Source organism: Solanum stenotomum, chromosome 2 (assembly GCF_019186545.1).
Source record: "Solanum stenotomum isolate F172 chromosome 2, ASM1918654v1, whole genome shotgun sequence".
NCBI classification, from domain to species: Eukaryota; Viridiplantae; Streptophyta; class Magnoliopsida; order Solanales; family Solanaceae; genus Solanum; species Solanum stenotomum.
The window spans coordinates 72,353,044-72,367,788 of record NC_064283.1 but is presented as its reverse complement, the minus strand read 5'-3'; the positions used below and the strand labels follow the sequence as shown (position 1 = coordinate 72,367,788).

At 34.5% G+C, this 14,745-nt stretch overlaps 3 protein-coding genes, 1 long non-coding RNA gene and 1 pseudogene across 5 annotated transcripts in view; 3 read left to right on the top strand and 2 right to left on the bottom strand.

Moving 5' to 3' along the window:
* Positions 1–13,233, bottom strand: part of LOC125854313 (uncharacterized) — a 77,075-nt gene extending 63,842 nt beyond the window's left edge. The window contains exon 1 of the long non-coding RNA XR_007445397.1: positions 13,175–13,233. This is a non-coding gene — a long non-coding RNA (uncharacterized LOC125854313). The remainder of the gene's footprint in view (positions 1–13,174) is intronic.
* LOC125854286 (putative late blight resistance protein homolog R1B-16) overlaps positions 1–14,447 on the top strand; it is a 55,107-nt pseudogene extending 40,660 nt beyond the window's left edge. The window contains exons 2-3 of the transcript XR_007445394.1: positions 12,602–13,854; positions 14,134–14,447. The product of XR_007445394.1 is annotated as a putative late blight resistance protein homolog R1B-16 (transcript). The remainder of the gene's footprint in view (positions 1–12,601; positions 13,855–14,133) is intronic.
* LOC125854278 (putative late blight resistance protein homolog R1B-23) overlaps positions 1–14,745 on the top strand; it is a 154,632-nt gene that overhangs the window by 11,851 nt on the left and 128,036 nt on the right. The window lies entirely within an intron of this gene.
* LOC125856277 (putative late blight resistance protein homolog R1B-23) overlaps positions 1–14,745 on the bottom strand; it is a 107,614-nt gene that overhangs the window by 83,327 nt on the left and 9,542 nt on the right. The gene's annotated exons all lie outside the window — the stretch shown is intronic.
* LOC125854308 (probable disease resistance protein RF45) lies at positions 10,934–11,658 on the top strand. The gene has a single exon (XM_049533819.1). It carries the CDS (start codon positions 11,072–11,074, stop codon positions 11,516–11,518), a length of 447 nt encoding a protein of 148 aa, XP_049389776.1. The 5' UTR covers positions 10,934–11,071; the 3' UTR covers positions 11,519–11,658.

The window sequence follows — 14,745 nt, the reverse complement described above, 5'->3', positions numbered from 1 at the left end:
TTTCTCATGCCTGTTCCTAGGTATTATACCTATGTTTCCTAGTTGTTTTCCACACTCTAAAGTACGTTTAGACATCTCGAATTCCTCCATAAACATGTGATCATATACCTTGAATCCATAGTTCAATTCAAGGCGAGTTAGGATCGAAGTTAAGGGAAGTTAGAGTCAAGTCAAGCCAAGTTAAGAAGCAAGTTTTTAAAGCTTTCCAAGAGTCTTTGTTGAATGTTTTAACTTCATTTTAAGGCTCAAGTTTCAAGTTAAGTCAAGTTTCAAGTTGAGTAAAGACTTTAAAGTTGAGTTCATTTCTCAAAAGTATTAGGGAACTATGTATTCCCAAAGAAGTTTCTAAATGTTTTCACATTTGAGTAAGAAAGGAACTATGTTTTCCAAAAGAGCCTTTGGGCTAAGTTTTGAGTAATTATCTCAAATAAAGAAAGATGTGTTTAAAGCACTTATGAGCTAAGTATTTTTCGGAGTAGTCTTGAGCACCGAATTGGAGATACGAGTTCCTATAAACTCAACTCTCCCAAAAGAACCATGTGCCAACATGGGAGTTAACGGGTCATACTTTTTAGATGAACCCGTAAGATTAAGCTAGTGGATCCACTTGGTAAAGTTAGCTTCCTATATCATGACAAGGTATAGGATGGTTCTCGGGCAACGTGAGGTAAAACGTTGTATCATTAGCTTTCTATATCACGACAAGGTATAGGATGGTCCTCGAGCAACGTGAGGTAAAATATTGTATCATTAGCTTCCTATATCACGACAAGGTATAGGATGGTCCTCGGGTAACGTGAGGTAAAACATTGTATCATTAGCTTCCTATATCACGACAAGATATAGGATGGTCTTCGGGCAACGTGAGGTAAAACGTTGTATCATTAGCTTCCTATATCACGGCAAGGTATAGGATGGTCCTCGGGCAACGTGAGGTAAAACATTGTATCATTAGCTTCCTATATCACGACAAGGTATAGGATGGTCCTCGGGCAACGTGAGGTAAAACGTTGTATCACCACTAGGGCTCATAGTGGTGATTGTCGGTTAAAAGAATCTCCCACTAAAGTTATACTACTTTTATATAAGTAAAGTTGAGCTGTTATTGTTTTATCTTAAACAAGCTAAGTTGTTTACACTGTTTTACAAGTTTTATATATTGCATGTGTCTTATTGCTTTATATATTGAGTTCAGTTATCCATGAGTTGATTTGAGCCAAGGTAAGAGTTCCTTTGTACATCCTTTCAAGCTTAAGTTGTGGTTTAGCTTTCCAGCTCGCATACTCGTACATTCCATGTACTGATGCCAGTTGGCCTGCATCTTATGATGATGCAGACACAGGTACCCCGGATCAGCATCCAGCACGTCGTTGATCCAGCTGAGCACTCCAGAGTCAGTGGTGAGCCTCTTTGCTTTCCAGAGGACTCAATTATTTTGTGTTCTTAGTTTTGTATTAATAGGGTGTTGCGGGGTCTGTCCCAACATCCATCTGAGTATTTTAGAGGCTTCATAGACAGTCAGTCAGTTAGTATTGAGTCTCTCATCTATATATATATATATATATATATATATATATATGTAAATATTCTATTTTGAGACTCGAGGTGCCTTTTTGGCCAGAATTGTATCAGTTAAGTTGTCTTATGACTTTGCATTGCATGAAGTTATTCTGTTGAGTTAGGTTTCCGCTGAGTTAAGAAAGCCAGGCCAAGGGTTCGCCTGGGGCCAGCAATGGTCTCCGGGTGCCGGTCCCGCCCAGGGTGTAGGCTCGGGGCGTGACAACGCTGGCAGGCGCGACGCGCCAACCCCTTGCCCAGAAAACTCGACTTTTTCTCCCTCTTTTTCCAACTCTAAACCACCCTAACTTCAAGGGTTTCAACCCCAACCACTAAGGATCATAAAATCCCTCAACATACAAGAGATTCAACTCAAACACACAACCAAATCATGTCCCAAATCAACAAGAACTTCAACAACATTCTACAACACAACTAACAACCTTCAACAAGAGCAACCACAAACTTTCCGCACTAACAAAACGAGTTTGGCGTGTGGGGGAAAGAATCAACCCAATACTATGGACTCACATACCTAGTAGTGATCACCCCCGACGAAATCCACGATGATCCTTGACGAAAATCCTTGCTTGATCTTCTCTTTCTCCTCTTCTTCTCCTCTTCACTCTCAAGCCCTAGCTCTCACTCTTTAAAATGGGACAAAATGATCCAAAAATCAGCCTAACACAACAATATAACCCCAAAAGAAATAGCTAGGGAAAAGACCAAAATGCCCTTAAAATTTCCGGACGGATTTCCCTGCCAACTGCCCAACTTCCAAAGGGTATAACTCACTCATACGAACTCAGAATCGAGTAAACTCGGTGGCGTTGGAAATACCATTCCACGAGCTTCGCAACCATAACTGTAACTACTCCTAAATCATCCTGATCTAGAAGTTATAACTGCTCAAAGTTGGCCAAAAACTCACCTTTTCCATACTTGGCCAAATTTCCAGATTTTTTTAAAAATTCTTTCCAAAAATGACTATTTCCGATTTTTAAGCCTCTTCATAGTTATTTCAATTTGCCGGATGTTACACAAATATTGAAAAATTCCTCTAGATTTGGCATCCCCGTCACAAGATTGTTATCTATTCTAGGATTTGGTATATAATTACTAGCTTTTCCTAAATGTATATACCTCAAGTTCTTCATCGTCCATATCTTCCCAGGTAAAGTCACATGTGAAGAATAACAATCATAAATTAGAGTTTGCAAATTTTGAAGCTTTGAGATTGATTCAGGAATATTTCCAAAATATCGAACTTGGAGATATCTCAAATGAAATAATTTTGTAATCACAAGTGGAAATGGGCTGAACCAGGTAGGGAAGATGACCAATACCCTGAGATGGTTGAAACAAGAGAAAAATCCATGTATTATAGGATCATGACGGTAGATGGGCAATATAGGGAGAAGCTTAATACGGGGTTCATAAGGTAGACCCAAGTAAGAAAAGCAGTAGATAGATCTGGCTACACGGGGTAAGATCTTATAAGCATCCTCAATATACTCTTGAATACTGAAGCAACGAAAATTAGGCTTTTGTGCTGGTGACAATGGAGTTCTCACAACATGCATAAACTTTGTCATTTCAGCTTCTATCAAACAGAACTCACGCAGCAGATCATGTATTCCACATACTTTTACCTCACCATTGAATCTCTTTTTTCTAGCCATTATCAAGTTCCTGCTGATAAGATCCTCCAAATAATGTTCAGCCACTTCCCCCAAGCTTTCACGACTTCCGGAAGACGTCCTTATGAAACCTTCTGCAATCCATAATTGGATCAATCTCCAAGTTTCAACTTGAAAATCCTCTGGGAAATCACCCATAGAAAGAAAGCACGGTTTGAGTCGATTAGGCAAGTGATGGTAACTCAAACCGAGCACTCCTAAGCATTTATTTGGATGACTAGCAATGATTTCACTTAAGGTTTTGGCAACATACTTCCAACTTTCTAATGTCTTGGGCACCGTTTTAGAGAGATGCCCTGCAATCACTGAAATTATTAAGGGAAGTCCTTGACATTTTTCTGCTATTTTTTTTCCAATTTCTTCCAACTTGGGAGGATGATCGTGTTCTAGTCCAAACACATTATCACGGAGTAACTTCCAACTATTATCTAAATCCAAGAGGTTCATCTTATGAGGGCTACTAGTATTTGCATAGATTGCTACATCAGTTTCCCTAGTAGTCAATAAGACTCGACTCCCATTGTTGCGATTAGGAAATATTTGTGATATGCTATCCCAAACATCCCTACTCCAAATATCATCAACAACAACAAGGTATCTAGGACCGTTTAGACTCTTTTTCACCAGATCAGCTAACTCACTGTCATTCATCTTATCATAATCTTTTGTGTTCTCTTTGCTTTGAAATGCAATGTAAGGCTTCTAACAATACATTTCTATATCGAAATTCTTGAGATATTGTAACCCAAACAAAAATGTCAAAGTGATACCTATTGGAAGATGATCATAAGCTTTTTTAGCGAGTGTTGTTTTGCCAATGCCACCCATACCTGATATGGTGACAATGTCTAGATACGACGTTGGTCCTCTCAATCTCTTATCTATTATCTCCAAGTCACCATCAAATCCCTGCACAATATCATCTTTCAAGTGATCTGACAGCATTGGATCACTCGTAGAAGAAGCGTCAATCAAGGAATCCGCGGTTAATTCAAGAATTTGATCAACATCATGAGAAAGAATCTCCATCACTTGTTTCTTTGTCGTATCCATTTTTTTAACAACTGGTAGCATATCCTGGTGTTGTAAAATTCCAAATGTCCAGCTTTCTTCTTTGATGATTTCAGAAATCTTCATTTCAACAACATCCTCTGCCTCACTAACAACTGTAATTTCTTCCTCCAAAGATTTGATTTTTTCAATGTCAACACCACTCTTATTGCTTGCTTTTCCAAGAACATCATGGAAATATTCAGCTGTAGCACGAAGAGAATCAAGCGCATTAGCAGTGTGACCATGAAAGAGATCTGAAATATATGGTTGATCAAGAGTTCTAAGAAGAGAAATTACAGCAGTATAAGCTTCCATCAAGTCAATATTGAGAGGAATTGAAACATATGTATTTAATAAATTATTTTGACTTACGAAGTCATTATTTATTTAAAATGATTAGTGGGTAGGTATAATAATGACGGCCACTTGTTAATTTAAAGAACACCAATTATTGTTTATTTGTTCTCATTCGATAAAGCAACCACCTTTACAGTGTTCTAAAAGTTCTTTACTTGACTCACCTACTACGGGATTAATCACGCCTTAGAGTGGCAAACGAGCGAGTCGAATTGAATATGAGTCGATCAAAAAATGAGTTAAATAAAAATGGATATAAGTTACTCAACTCGGCTCACATTTTAAATGGATAAAACGAGTTACCCAATGGATAATATGGAAAAAATTTAAAATGATAGAGGTCCAGCCACTTCCTTCCCATCTGCCCACCCCTCCTCTATTTTTATTTTATTCTTTTTCATTTTTTTTAATTCTTCAAAAAATGAAAATGTGGAAAAAAAAAATTGGTAACCAAAGAAAAGTTAACCCACCCCTCCTCTATTTTTATTTTCTTCTTTTTCATTTTTATTAATTCTTCAAAAAATGGAAATGTAAAAAAAATAAAATTGGTAACCAATTAAAGTTAAAATATAAATTGATTACCAAATTTTCATAGGAGTCTCTTTCACCATATAAATTGATTACCAAACTCACCCCCACCCCCACACCCCTATCCCAAAAAAAATGTAAAAAAAATGAAGATTTTTTTTTAAAGAAAAAAGACTTTGGTACTATCCCATCCTTTATCACTTCTTTTTTTGTGTGAATTAGGGGTGTGCATAAACCGAATCGACCGATAAATCGAACCGAGATAAGTGTTATTGATTTATTGTTATTGGGTTAATGGTTTCTTAATGGTTTTATAAAAAAAAAAATATCGGGTTATCGGTTTGGTATTGGTGTTCAATATTGGGTTATTGGGTAAACCAATAACCCATTAAGAGTTAAGACTATAGTAATTTACTATTTTTACATATACATACATATTAGTAAATATTAATCTCAATATCTTAATAGTTATGTCTTTGTCATTTAGCCATCAATTCATACTTCGTTGTGACTTTGAATTCACAACTTTACATTATACAAACCGTCAAAACATAAAGTAAGAACCATATTCCTCTTGATTTCTCTTTGTCTTACACATGTATAGTTCTTTTCATGTTTGTTATTATTATTTCTATTTTATGAGCTTTTGTGAAGTTACATTATTGTCTTGTCGTGTCAAATTTATTAGAGAAACCATATATTTGTTTTATAAGCATTTTCTTATTGGTTAAATCGAAAACCGAAAACCGATAAAAAATTATCTTATTGGTTCGTTATTGGCTTAGCGTATTTAAAAACCGAAAGCCGATAAACCGAACCGATAATACATAAAATCGAACCGAACCGACTAATGCACACCCCTAGTGTGAATGCACATCTTTTACCCATTTTATCCATTTAACTACCCACTTTTAAATGGGTAATATGGATATTATTCGTTTTTACCCATTTTTAAATGAGTTGGATACCCAACCCAGTTAAAATGGGTAAATATGAGTGGATATCCATATTAATTCATCCCTATTATTCACGCCTAATGCTCAACGCTCGGGTGATTGATAACTTGATGAAACATTTCTGATATCATAATTTAAGGTTCTTCATTTGGAAGATAGTGTGGTGTTTGAATTTTTAATCCCAGAATGCAACATTTATTTCTATCACCAACTTAGTGTTTATCAATGCCAGTTGTATCATATTATAGTCCAACTCTTGTCTGCTTGTGACAAGTGATATATGTGGTTACCAATGTGAATAGATGATATTTGTGGACACATTGATTGCCTAGTCTTTTTGGGGTGGGGTTGAGGGAATATTTTGACTCACAATTATTGGCACTAGTATATTAAAATTTCTGTTTATTTTACCAAAAAATTAAAGGAGTAAATCCAAAATTTATAATTATACTAGTTAGGAAAAATGATGTTTACGGATTTAATATTTATTCACAATTTTATTTTAATCTCGAAGCTTTTTCACTTTATCATGAATTCCTTTAATCTCAGTTGCAAGATCCTTAACAATACCGATATGACTCACTTTATCTAAAATTCTTCCAACTTTACCCTTTTCTCGATGCTGTTTCGATTGAACTAGAAATTTATCAATTACATCTTCAGCTTTATGTACCGTTTTTTAAATATCTTTAACCAATTGATCCCATTGTTTGCTATCGCTGTGGTATTTCGAAGCATCGTCAAGGAACGCTTTTAGGCGTTGAACTTCTTCCAATAAATTATTGAATTCATCATCTGCTCCTTTAATTAACGCCACATTTTCGCTTAATAGCTGCAGCAAATTCTCCTCCCTCTCCCAATCTCAATCATCTCTCTCCTCCCCACTCTCGCTTGCCAGATATACAAATATATATGTATACCAATTACATATATACAATTATCTGACAGATATACATATACAATTTGACATATATTCATATACAATTTGTCTATCTTCACTCTCCTCCTTCTCTCAATATCGCTCGTCTCTCTCCTCCCTCTCTCAATATCGCTCGCCTCTCTCCTCTCTCTAACATGTAGCTACGAATCATAATTAGCAAACTATAGCTATCAAGCCTAATTAAATTTATTTCAATGGCTATTTGCGAAATATTCTCAATAATACATTCTTGTTATAAAAGTAGATCACATATTTTTTTTTTAAGAAAATAATCGAATATGTTATTTAATTTGTTGACTGAAATGACATAAATATGAATTGTTTTTCAAAGTTTGATGACATATTTGAGCATTTTCCCTTTTAAAAAATAAGATTTCATTAATGGTGAGGTTGAATCATAATTGACCACGTGTAAAATACTAATTTGACATATATACATATACAATTTACATCTCTTCACTCTCCTCCCTCTCCCAAAACAAATTCACATGTGGAAACGATGAAATATATTCATAATTTTTTAAATAAAAATTAATAAAATTAATTTTAAGTTATTTTTTTCCACTTTCCTACATTTCGTTAGAATAGAAATAATATGTAGGCCATTTTTATAATGAAAAATATATTAAACTCTAATTCACAAAGGAAAGGTTATATTATGTCCTCAACAATGTGGAAATTAGTTTCATGGCTACCATTAGTCTAGTGGGTGACGGCATTTCGATGTTAAGGTAGTTTCTTTGCAATTTTTTTTGTATCTACCTATTAAGCATTGTATAAATTACACGAATATAAATAATGTGTTTCTTATTCGACTACCAAATTACATGCCCAAACCTTTAGTTGGAGTTTGGATATAGATTTAGTTAAAATTTGAGTAAGAGTTTTTAAGGACATGTATAATGTAGCTAAAGTTTGTTTGAACACTTTCTGATTGTGGTACTGTTATAGTTGAGATCAACTTTAGTTTGATTGATGAGATACACGCAGGAGTTAGTGATAAGTTAGAAGTTTGGAAAAAGACCCTAGAATCTAAAAGTTTCGGATTAGTAGGACTAAAACAAAGTACATGAAATGGAAGATCAGTGACGCAGCATATGATGCAGAGGTGGAATGTGAAGATCGATGCACTATTCATATCAATAAGAGAAAGCTTAAAGTGTCTTGAGTTCATAATTCAAGGAGATGAGAAAATTGACGATAATGTCACACACCATATTATAGTGGGGTGAGTGAAAAAGAGGCTAACCTGTGTTGGTTAGACCAACACTATTGTATGAGACAAAATATTGGTTAGTCAAGAATATCCACGTTCAGAAGATGAAGATGCTTAGATGAATGTGTATACATAAATTAGGAACAAATTTAGTTATATGGGATATGGTGGGAATGACCCTCATGACGGAAAAGATGAGGAAACGAGACTAAGATGTTTTAAATATGTGAAGAGGAAGTATAAGGATACGTCACTACCGAGAAGGTTTGAGAGGTTGAGTTAGGAGGTAGTTATAGGCCAAAGAACTAGCGGAGATGATTAGATAGAATATGCAACTTCAGCTAACTATAAGAACAACTATTAATAACCTTAGATAGGAAGGACTTAAAAGATATAAAAACAAATTATGATTAAAGAAGAACTTATTTGAATTTCGAAAGTTAAAAGGTGTCACATAAATTGGTACGAAGAGAATATTAAACTTTATTCTATATGATATATCACTCAAAAATTGAGAAATCACTTAAAACAATTGTTGATCAATTATTGTCCCCAAGTGATATTTTCCTTCACTAGTGATATAAGGGACCTCTAAAGGATATGATTGAAGAAAAAGGGATTCGATATGATTAGGATTACCAACAACTAGAGATGCTCCAACAAAATCACTTTTAAGTCTTGGAAGAAGAATATAAATAAAAGTGTAAAGCAACGAAATATTATATAGCAACTTTCACATATAGCAAACATAACAATCACATTTGTATGTTAAAATTATAATTTGCATAATTGCTCCATAACAAATTTTATAGTTTAATTAATCAAATAAACTATGGCTATAACATTTAATTTGAATTAATAGTTTGTTAGTTCATACAATTTTTTCAATATTATAAGTCCTTTGGACATAAAAAAGAAAATTTTAAAAATTACTATTTGGTAATAAATTGAATTGATCTTTAGCTAATTTTTTAAGATGATCTGTTTTTAGTTCGAAAAATTGATTTCAATGATTTTCTTAGTCACAAAATGACAATGATATTGAATTAAAATTCGTATTTGTTGCCAATTTTTTTTAAAATGTGAAGCTCGTGGTAATTTCTAATAGAGCCAAAGGCGGATCTATGTGTAAGAGAGGGGGTGCCATGCACTTGGTGACTCGATCAAAACTTCATATTTATATATAGGCATAATATATAAACATGACCCTTAACTTGGCGTCAGTCGATAACTATGACCTTTAACTTTGGGTGTGCACAAATAGACACTTAAACTTGTATAAAATTGAACAAATAGATACATTCGTCCTACATGACATGCACCCTGCATGACAAATTTGTGTCCTACATGCGTCTTATGTGTATTATGTCATGTAGGACACGTGTGTCTACTTGTTCAATTTCATAGAAGTTGAAGTGTCTACTTCTGCACACTCAAAGTTGGAGGGCATAATTGTCCGTTGAAGCCAAGTTAAGGATCGTGTTTATATATTATGCCTTATATATAGAATAACACAAATCTCATTAGCTCTATTATAGTTTTTGCCATATTTTAATACCTAGATACATATATTCAAGGTGTCCAAATAAATATATCTCAGATATATATTAAATAGATACATCTAATTATATGTATCTAAATATAAAATGTAACTGAAAATTATCAATTTAGGAGCAAATCAAACAAAAAAGTACCCCTGCTGCCACTATTTTAATATATAGCGAGGACTAAGACTTCGACAAAGACTAGGTCAACTTTATATATATATATATATATATATATAAAGTTATTACAAACATCATATCTGCACCAACTACAATAAACTCATATTCAACCCAATCACATGTTACTCCTTAAAATATGGAATAAGGCACAAATTCTCTCAAGCGCCTCAGCTATGTGGAGTCACGGAATAATATGCCATGTGAGAAAAAGTGTATGAAATTACAAAAAAAATGAATTTAGGGAGTAATAGGACCTTAGTTTAATTAAGACGTGTCTCTAAAATTTCAGTCATAGTTTAGAGAGTATTTATGCCTTATCCCTTAAAATATCTACTTGGAATCCATTATTTTGGCTATGCATCCAATGTCACTATTTGGAGTGAGTGCAACAAGCATCATTCCATACATCGTGAAGTAGACAAAGCATATGATTTTATTACCCTTAGTCGATCATTCATCATTTTCATCAACAATCATATCATCACTTTCATATTCACTAAATATTTCATCACTACTTTGGTGTTCACGTAAAATAAAATATGAAATACAATGCAAACAACTACTATAGAGGGTGTTTTTGTAAAATATAAAAATTTGGTGTAAAATTTCAATTTTCAACAGATCCCAATTAATAATGAGATTTGGCCCAAATATTAGAAAAAACTAGTATTTGGAAATTTGGGATATTTGCCAAAAATATTTGCCAAATAATGACAAATTGTATGGACAAACACTATTTGCCAAATTTTTCCCCAAATATTATTTGGGAAATCTATGGCCAAACGGGCCCTAAGACTTGGAGAACGTAGAGGACTAGGGCTACAATTTCTAAATTACTAAACCAATTGTATTTCTAAATTTTATATATAACAATGAAGACTTGGATAAATTATTAAGCCAAAGTCATATTTTAATCAAGATTAATTATTTCAAATTAGATATAAGAAAGACTTGATTAAACAATGTCTACTTAGTTAACCTCCTCTTCCTCTTTCTCTCGCAATTTTTTTAACCAAAAAATTTAGAAAGAGATCAATCCTATGGCAAATGAAGCTCTGAAGTTTTTCGTGGAGAACTTGTTGCAGCTGTTAAGTGAAAATGTGGTGTTAATAAAAGGCGTAGAGGACGAATTCAAAAATTTACTGGAAGAAGTGCAACGGCTGAAAGCATTCGTTGATGATGGTGCTAAATTCCACAGCGATAACATTGTATGGGATCAATTGGTGAAAGATATTCAAAAAATGATACACAAAGCTGAAGATGTAATTGATAAATTTCTAGTTCAAGCAAAGCTGCACAGAGAAGAGAAAAAAGTTGGAAGATTCTTCGATGTGAGTCGTCTCAAAACAATTACATCTCTTGCAGATGAGATCAAAGGGATCAGTGACAAAGTTAAGAAACTTCGAGAAGAAAGTAAACATTCATTCCAGCCCAGACCAATTCTTGAGCACCCTAAAAGAGGGCACGAAATAACCCAGGTATGCTAAAATCCCCATATATTTTACCAGAGTTTGTTTAAAATTCTTTTAAATATTTTCAGTTGTTACTGCTCTATAGTCATACTCTTTTCTTTTTAATTCGTAAAAAAAAAAAACATATTTGTTCTTGTCATCCACCTGTGAAAGAAATCAATAGATATAAAATGCCTCATAAATTGTCTTTTTAGTTTATGTTTTAGCTCTCACATACTACTAAGAGTTGAGAAATCCTTTTGCAGTCATGTTTGCGAAGAGTTATATCTTATGGTTATGGCCGGTGGCATTGCATGAACTTTAGAATTTTTAGAATTATAATTGCAAAAATTATCCGCACTGTTTTTTAATGCATTCTGTTTGATTATTATGTTAAAAAGGGTCTTCTCTTGGACAATGATGAAGTGGTCGGGTTTGATACGGAAGCTAAAAAAGTGATCAAGCGACTTGTTAAAGGACGGGAAGAATCACTTGATATTATCCCAGTGGTGGGTATGCCCGGACTTGGAAAAACTATACTGGCAAGAAAAATCTACAATGATCCTAAGCTTTCATATGAATTTCATAGCATCGTTTGGGTTTATGTCGGTATGGAATACAAAATAAAGGATATTTATCTCAGGATTCTCAAATTCTTCACAAAACGCATAGAAGATCATCTCAATGATGATGAGGACACATTAGCTAATGTGATAAGTTCTTTTATCAGTAATCGAGGTAGATGTCTCATTATTTTGGATGATGTGTGGGAAGCAAATGTCATTGATCACGTAAAGAAAGTTTTTACAGAAAACAAAATGGGGCATCGAATCGTGATGACCACGCGTGACAGATATCTAGCTGCTCATGTCAATCGAGAACCTCATTATCTGAAATTCTTGACTCCAAAAGAAAGTTTTGAATTGTTGGTAAGCAGATGTGCTTTTTATATTGTGGTATCTTTCCTCGGGGCTTTGATATCCCTGCTTGGAAATTGATTCGCATGTGGATTGCGGAAGGATTAATAAAGCCCGAGGAGTCATACACTCTTGAGGAGATAGCAGAGCATCATTTGAATGTTCTTGTTGATAGGAATTTAGTGATAATGTTGCAAAAGAGGTCTGATGGTCAAATAAAGACATGTCGTCTTCACAGCATGTTACACGAGTTTTGCAGAAGAAAGGCTGCTAACAAATGGCTTTTTCAAGAAATATGTACATCAGCTGATAATTCTCTTCCTTCTATACAGGACTCAGATACTTGCCGTCGATTATGTATTCAACCATCTACTCTGTGTGACTTTCTCTCCACAAAACCTTCTGCAGAACATGTCAGGTCTTTCTACTGTTTTTCCTCAAAACAAAAACAAACTGAATTGACTCGTAATGAAATCGAACTCCTTCACAAAGCATTTCCACTTATAAGGGTCTTGGATGTTGAATCTCTCAAATTTCTTTTCTCCAAAGACTAACAATTTATTTCATTTGAGGTATATTGCTATCTCGGGTGACATTAAAGCCCTTCCTCCGCCCTTTGGTAATTTATGGAATTTACAAACTGTTATACTTAATACAAGTACCTCAGAGCCTACTCTCGACGTAAAAGCAGACATATGGAACTTGTTACAGTTGAGGCATCTCCACACCAACATACCTGCAAAATTGCCATCCCCGACTGTCACAACAGGTAAACCTTCTTCTCTACAAACTCTTTCTATGGTTGCACCAGAAAGTTGCAAGAAAGATGTGCTGGCAAAGGTGTGTCATCTAAAAAAATTGAGCATTCGAGGGCAAATGGCGGCTTTTCTTGAATCCAGGGGTGGAATCAGCAATCTTGAAGAGCTAAAGTGCCTGGAACATTTGAAACTGTTGAATGATGTTCTTTACATGAATAAAACAGTTCAACTTCCTTCAGCATTCTTCAGACTTGTACGTACAGTAAAGAAGTTAACTTTGGCAAACACAAGGTTTGCATGGAGTGAGGCAGAAAAATTAGCACAATTGGAATCCCTTGAGGTTCTAAAGTTGAAAGAAAATGCATTCATGGGTGGTACTTGGAAGCCGGAGGTAGGAGGTTTTAGTAAACTCCGAGTATTGTGGATCGAGAGGGCAGAATTAGAAACTTGGGAGGCGTCGAATCTTAACTACCCCATCCTTAGGAACCTTGTTCTTGTTTCTTGTGATAAGCTCGACGCTGTACCAGTTGAGCTGGCTGATATACCTAATCTTCGCGAGATGAAGTTGGAGAACACAATCAAAGCAGTCAAATCTGCAAAAGATATACTGGAACTTAAGAAATCTCAAAAAATAATATTCAAGCTCAGCATATTCCCTCCTGAATCTGAATCCAAGGCCACACAGTAAAGTTGAAAGGTTAGTCAAATTCATTTGTATTATAGTATGGCTATATATCTTTGTTTCCATTTGGCATACATTTCCCGTGACTCCATCTATCTCTATACATGTCTCATTTAGTAGCCGTAAAACTATATCTTTTGTAATTATTTCATTCTTCTATTATACATAACAATTTGTAGAACACTATTTCTTTTCCTTACATTCTGAATGTACTCTGCTCTTCTTTTTATCTGCAACACTTTTCCTCTCTTTGTTTCCCTGTTGTTCTTAAACCAATTTTCCTCCATTCTGCAGTAGAGCATCGGGATTTCGATCTGGGGTCATGTGTATGATGTTGCGGCATTTCATGTTTTCTGTGGTCCAGTCACCTGATAAAATTGTTCCAATAAAGAAAACATGTTTGCCTTTTGTGATTTGTAATATGTTAAATAAATGGAGTATGTACTCCCTGGAGTTGTTGTTTTTTTCGAGTTTCTGATCATTTGGAGTGTTTTCTTTTTCATTTGTAAGCCTGTTTGCTTCTTTCACTATTCTGTTGTATTTGATTTGTTTCAGTGTAAAACAGTTGCTTTTATCTTTCAATAAAGTGTTGTGTGTTTTGTTTACAACTTCTAGTTATTTCTGACTTGGAAGGTTACAAGTTCAAAATACAAATGTGCTTTGGGATCTTTCCATAAGATTAGTTCAGACAAAAAGAAATATTCAAATTATCCTCTGGTATTCCACGTAGTGAAACTTGCTCTACTTCTATCAGTTGTCACTGCATCCATTTGAAAGAGATTTGATAATACTTCTAAGGAATAATACATAAATATGTCATTTAACTTGGCCTTATTTCACATTTATACCCTTCAACTTTGAGTGTGCACAAGTTAAATAGAGGGCCGTCTTACCAATAGGCTACTA

Excerpts from the sequence above, each read along its gene's own strand:
- LOC125854308 (XM_049533819.1), top strand. The coding sequence starts at position 11,072 with ATGGCAAATGAAGCTCTGAAGTTTTTCGTGGAGAACTTGTTGCAGCTG.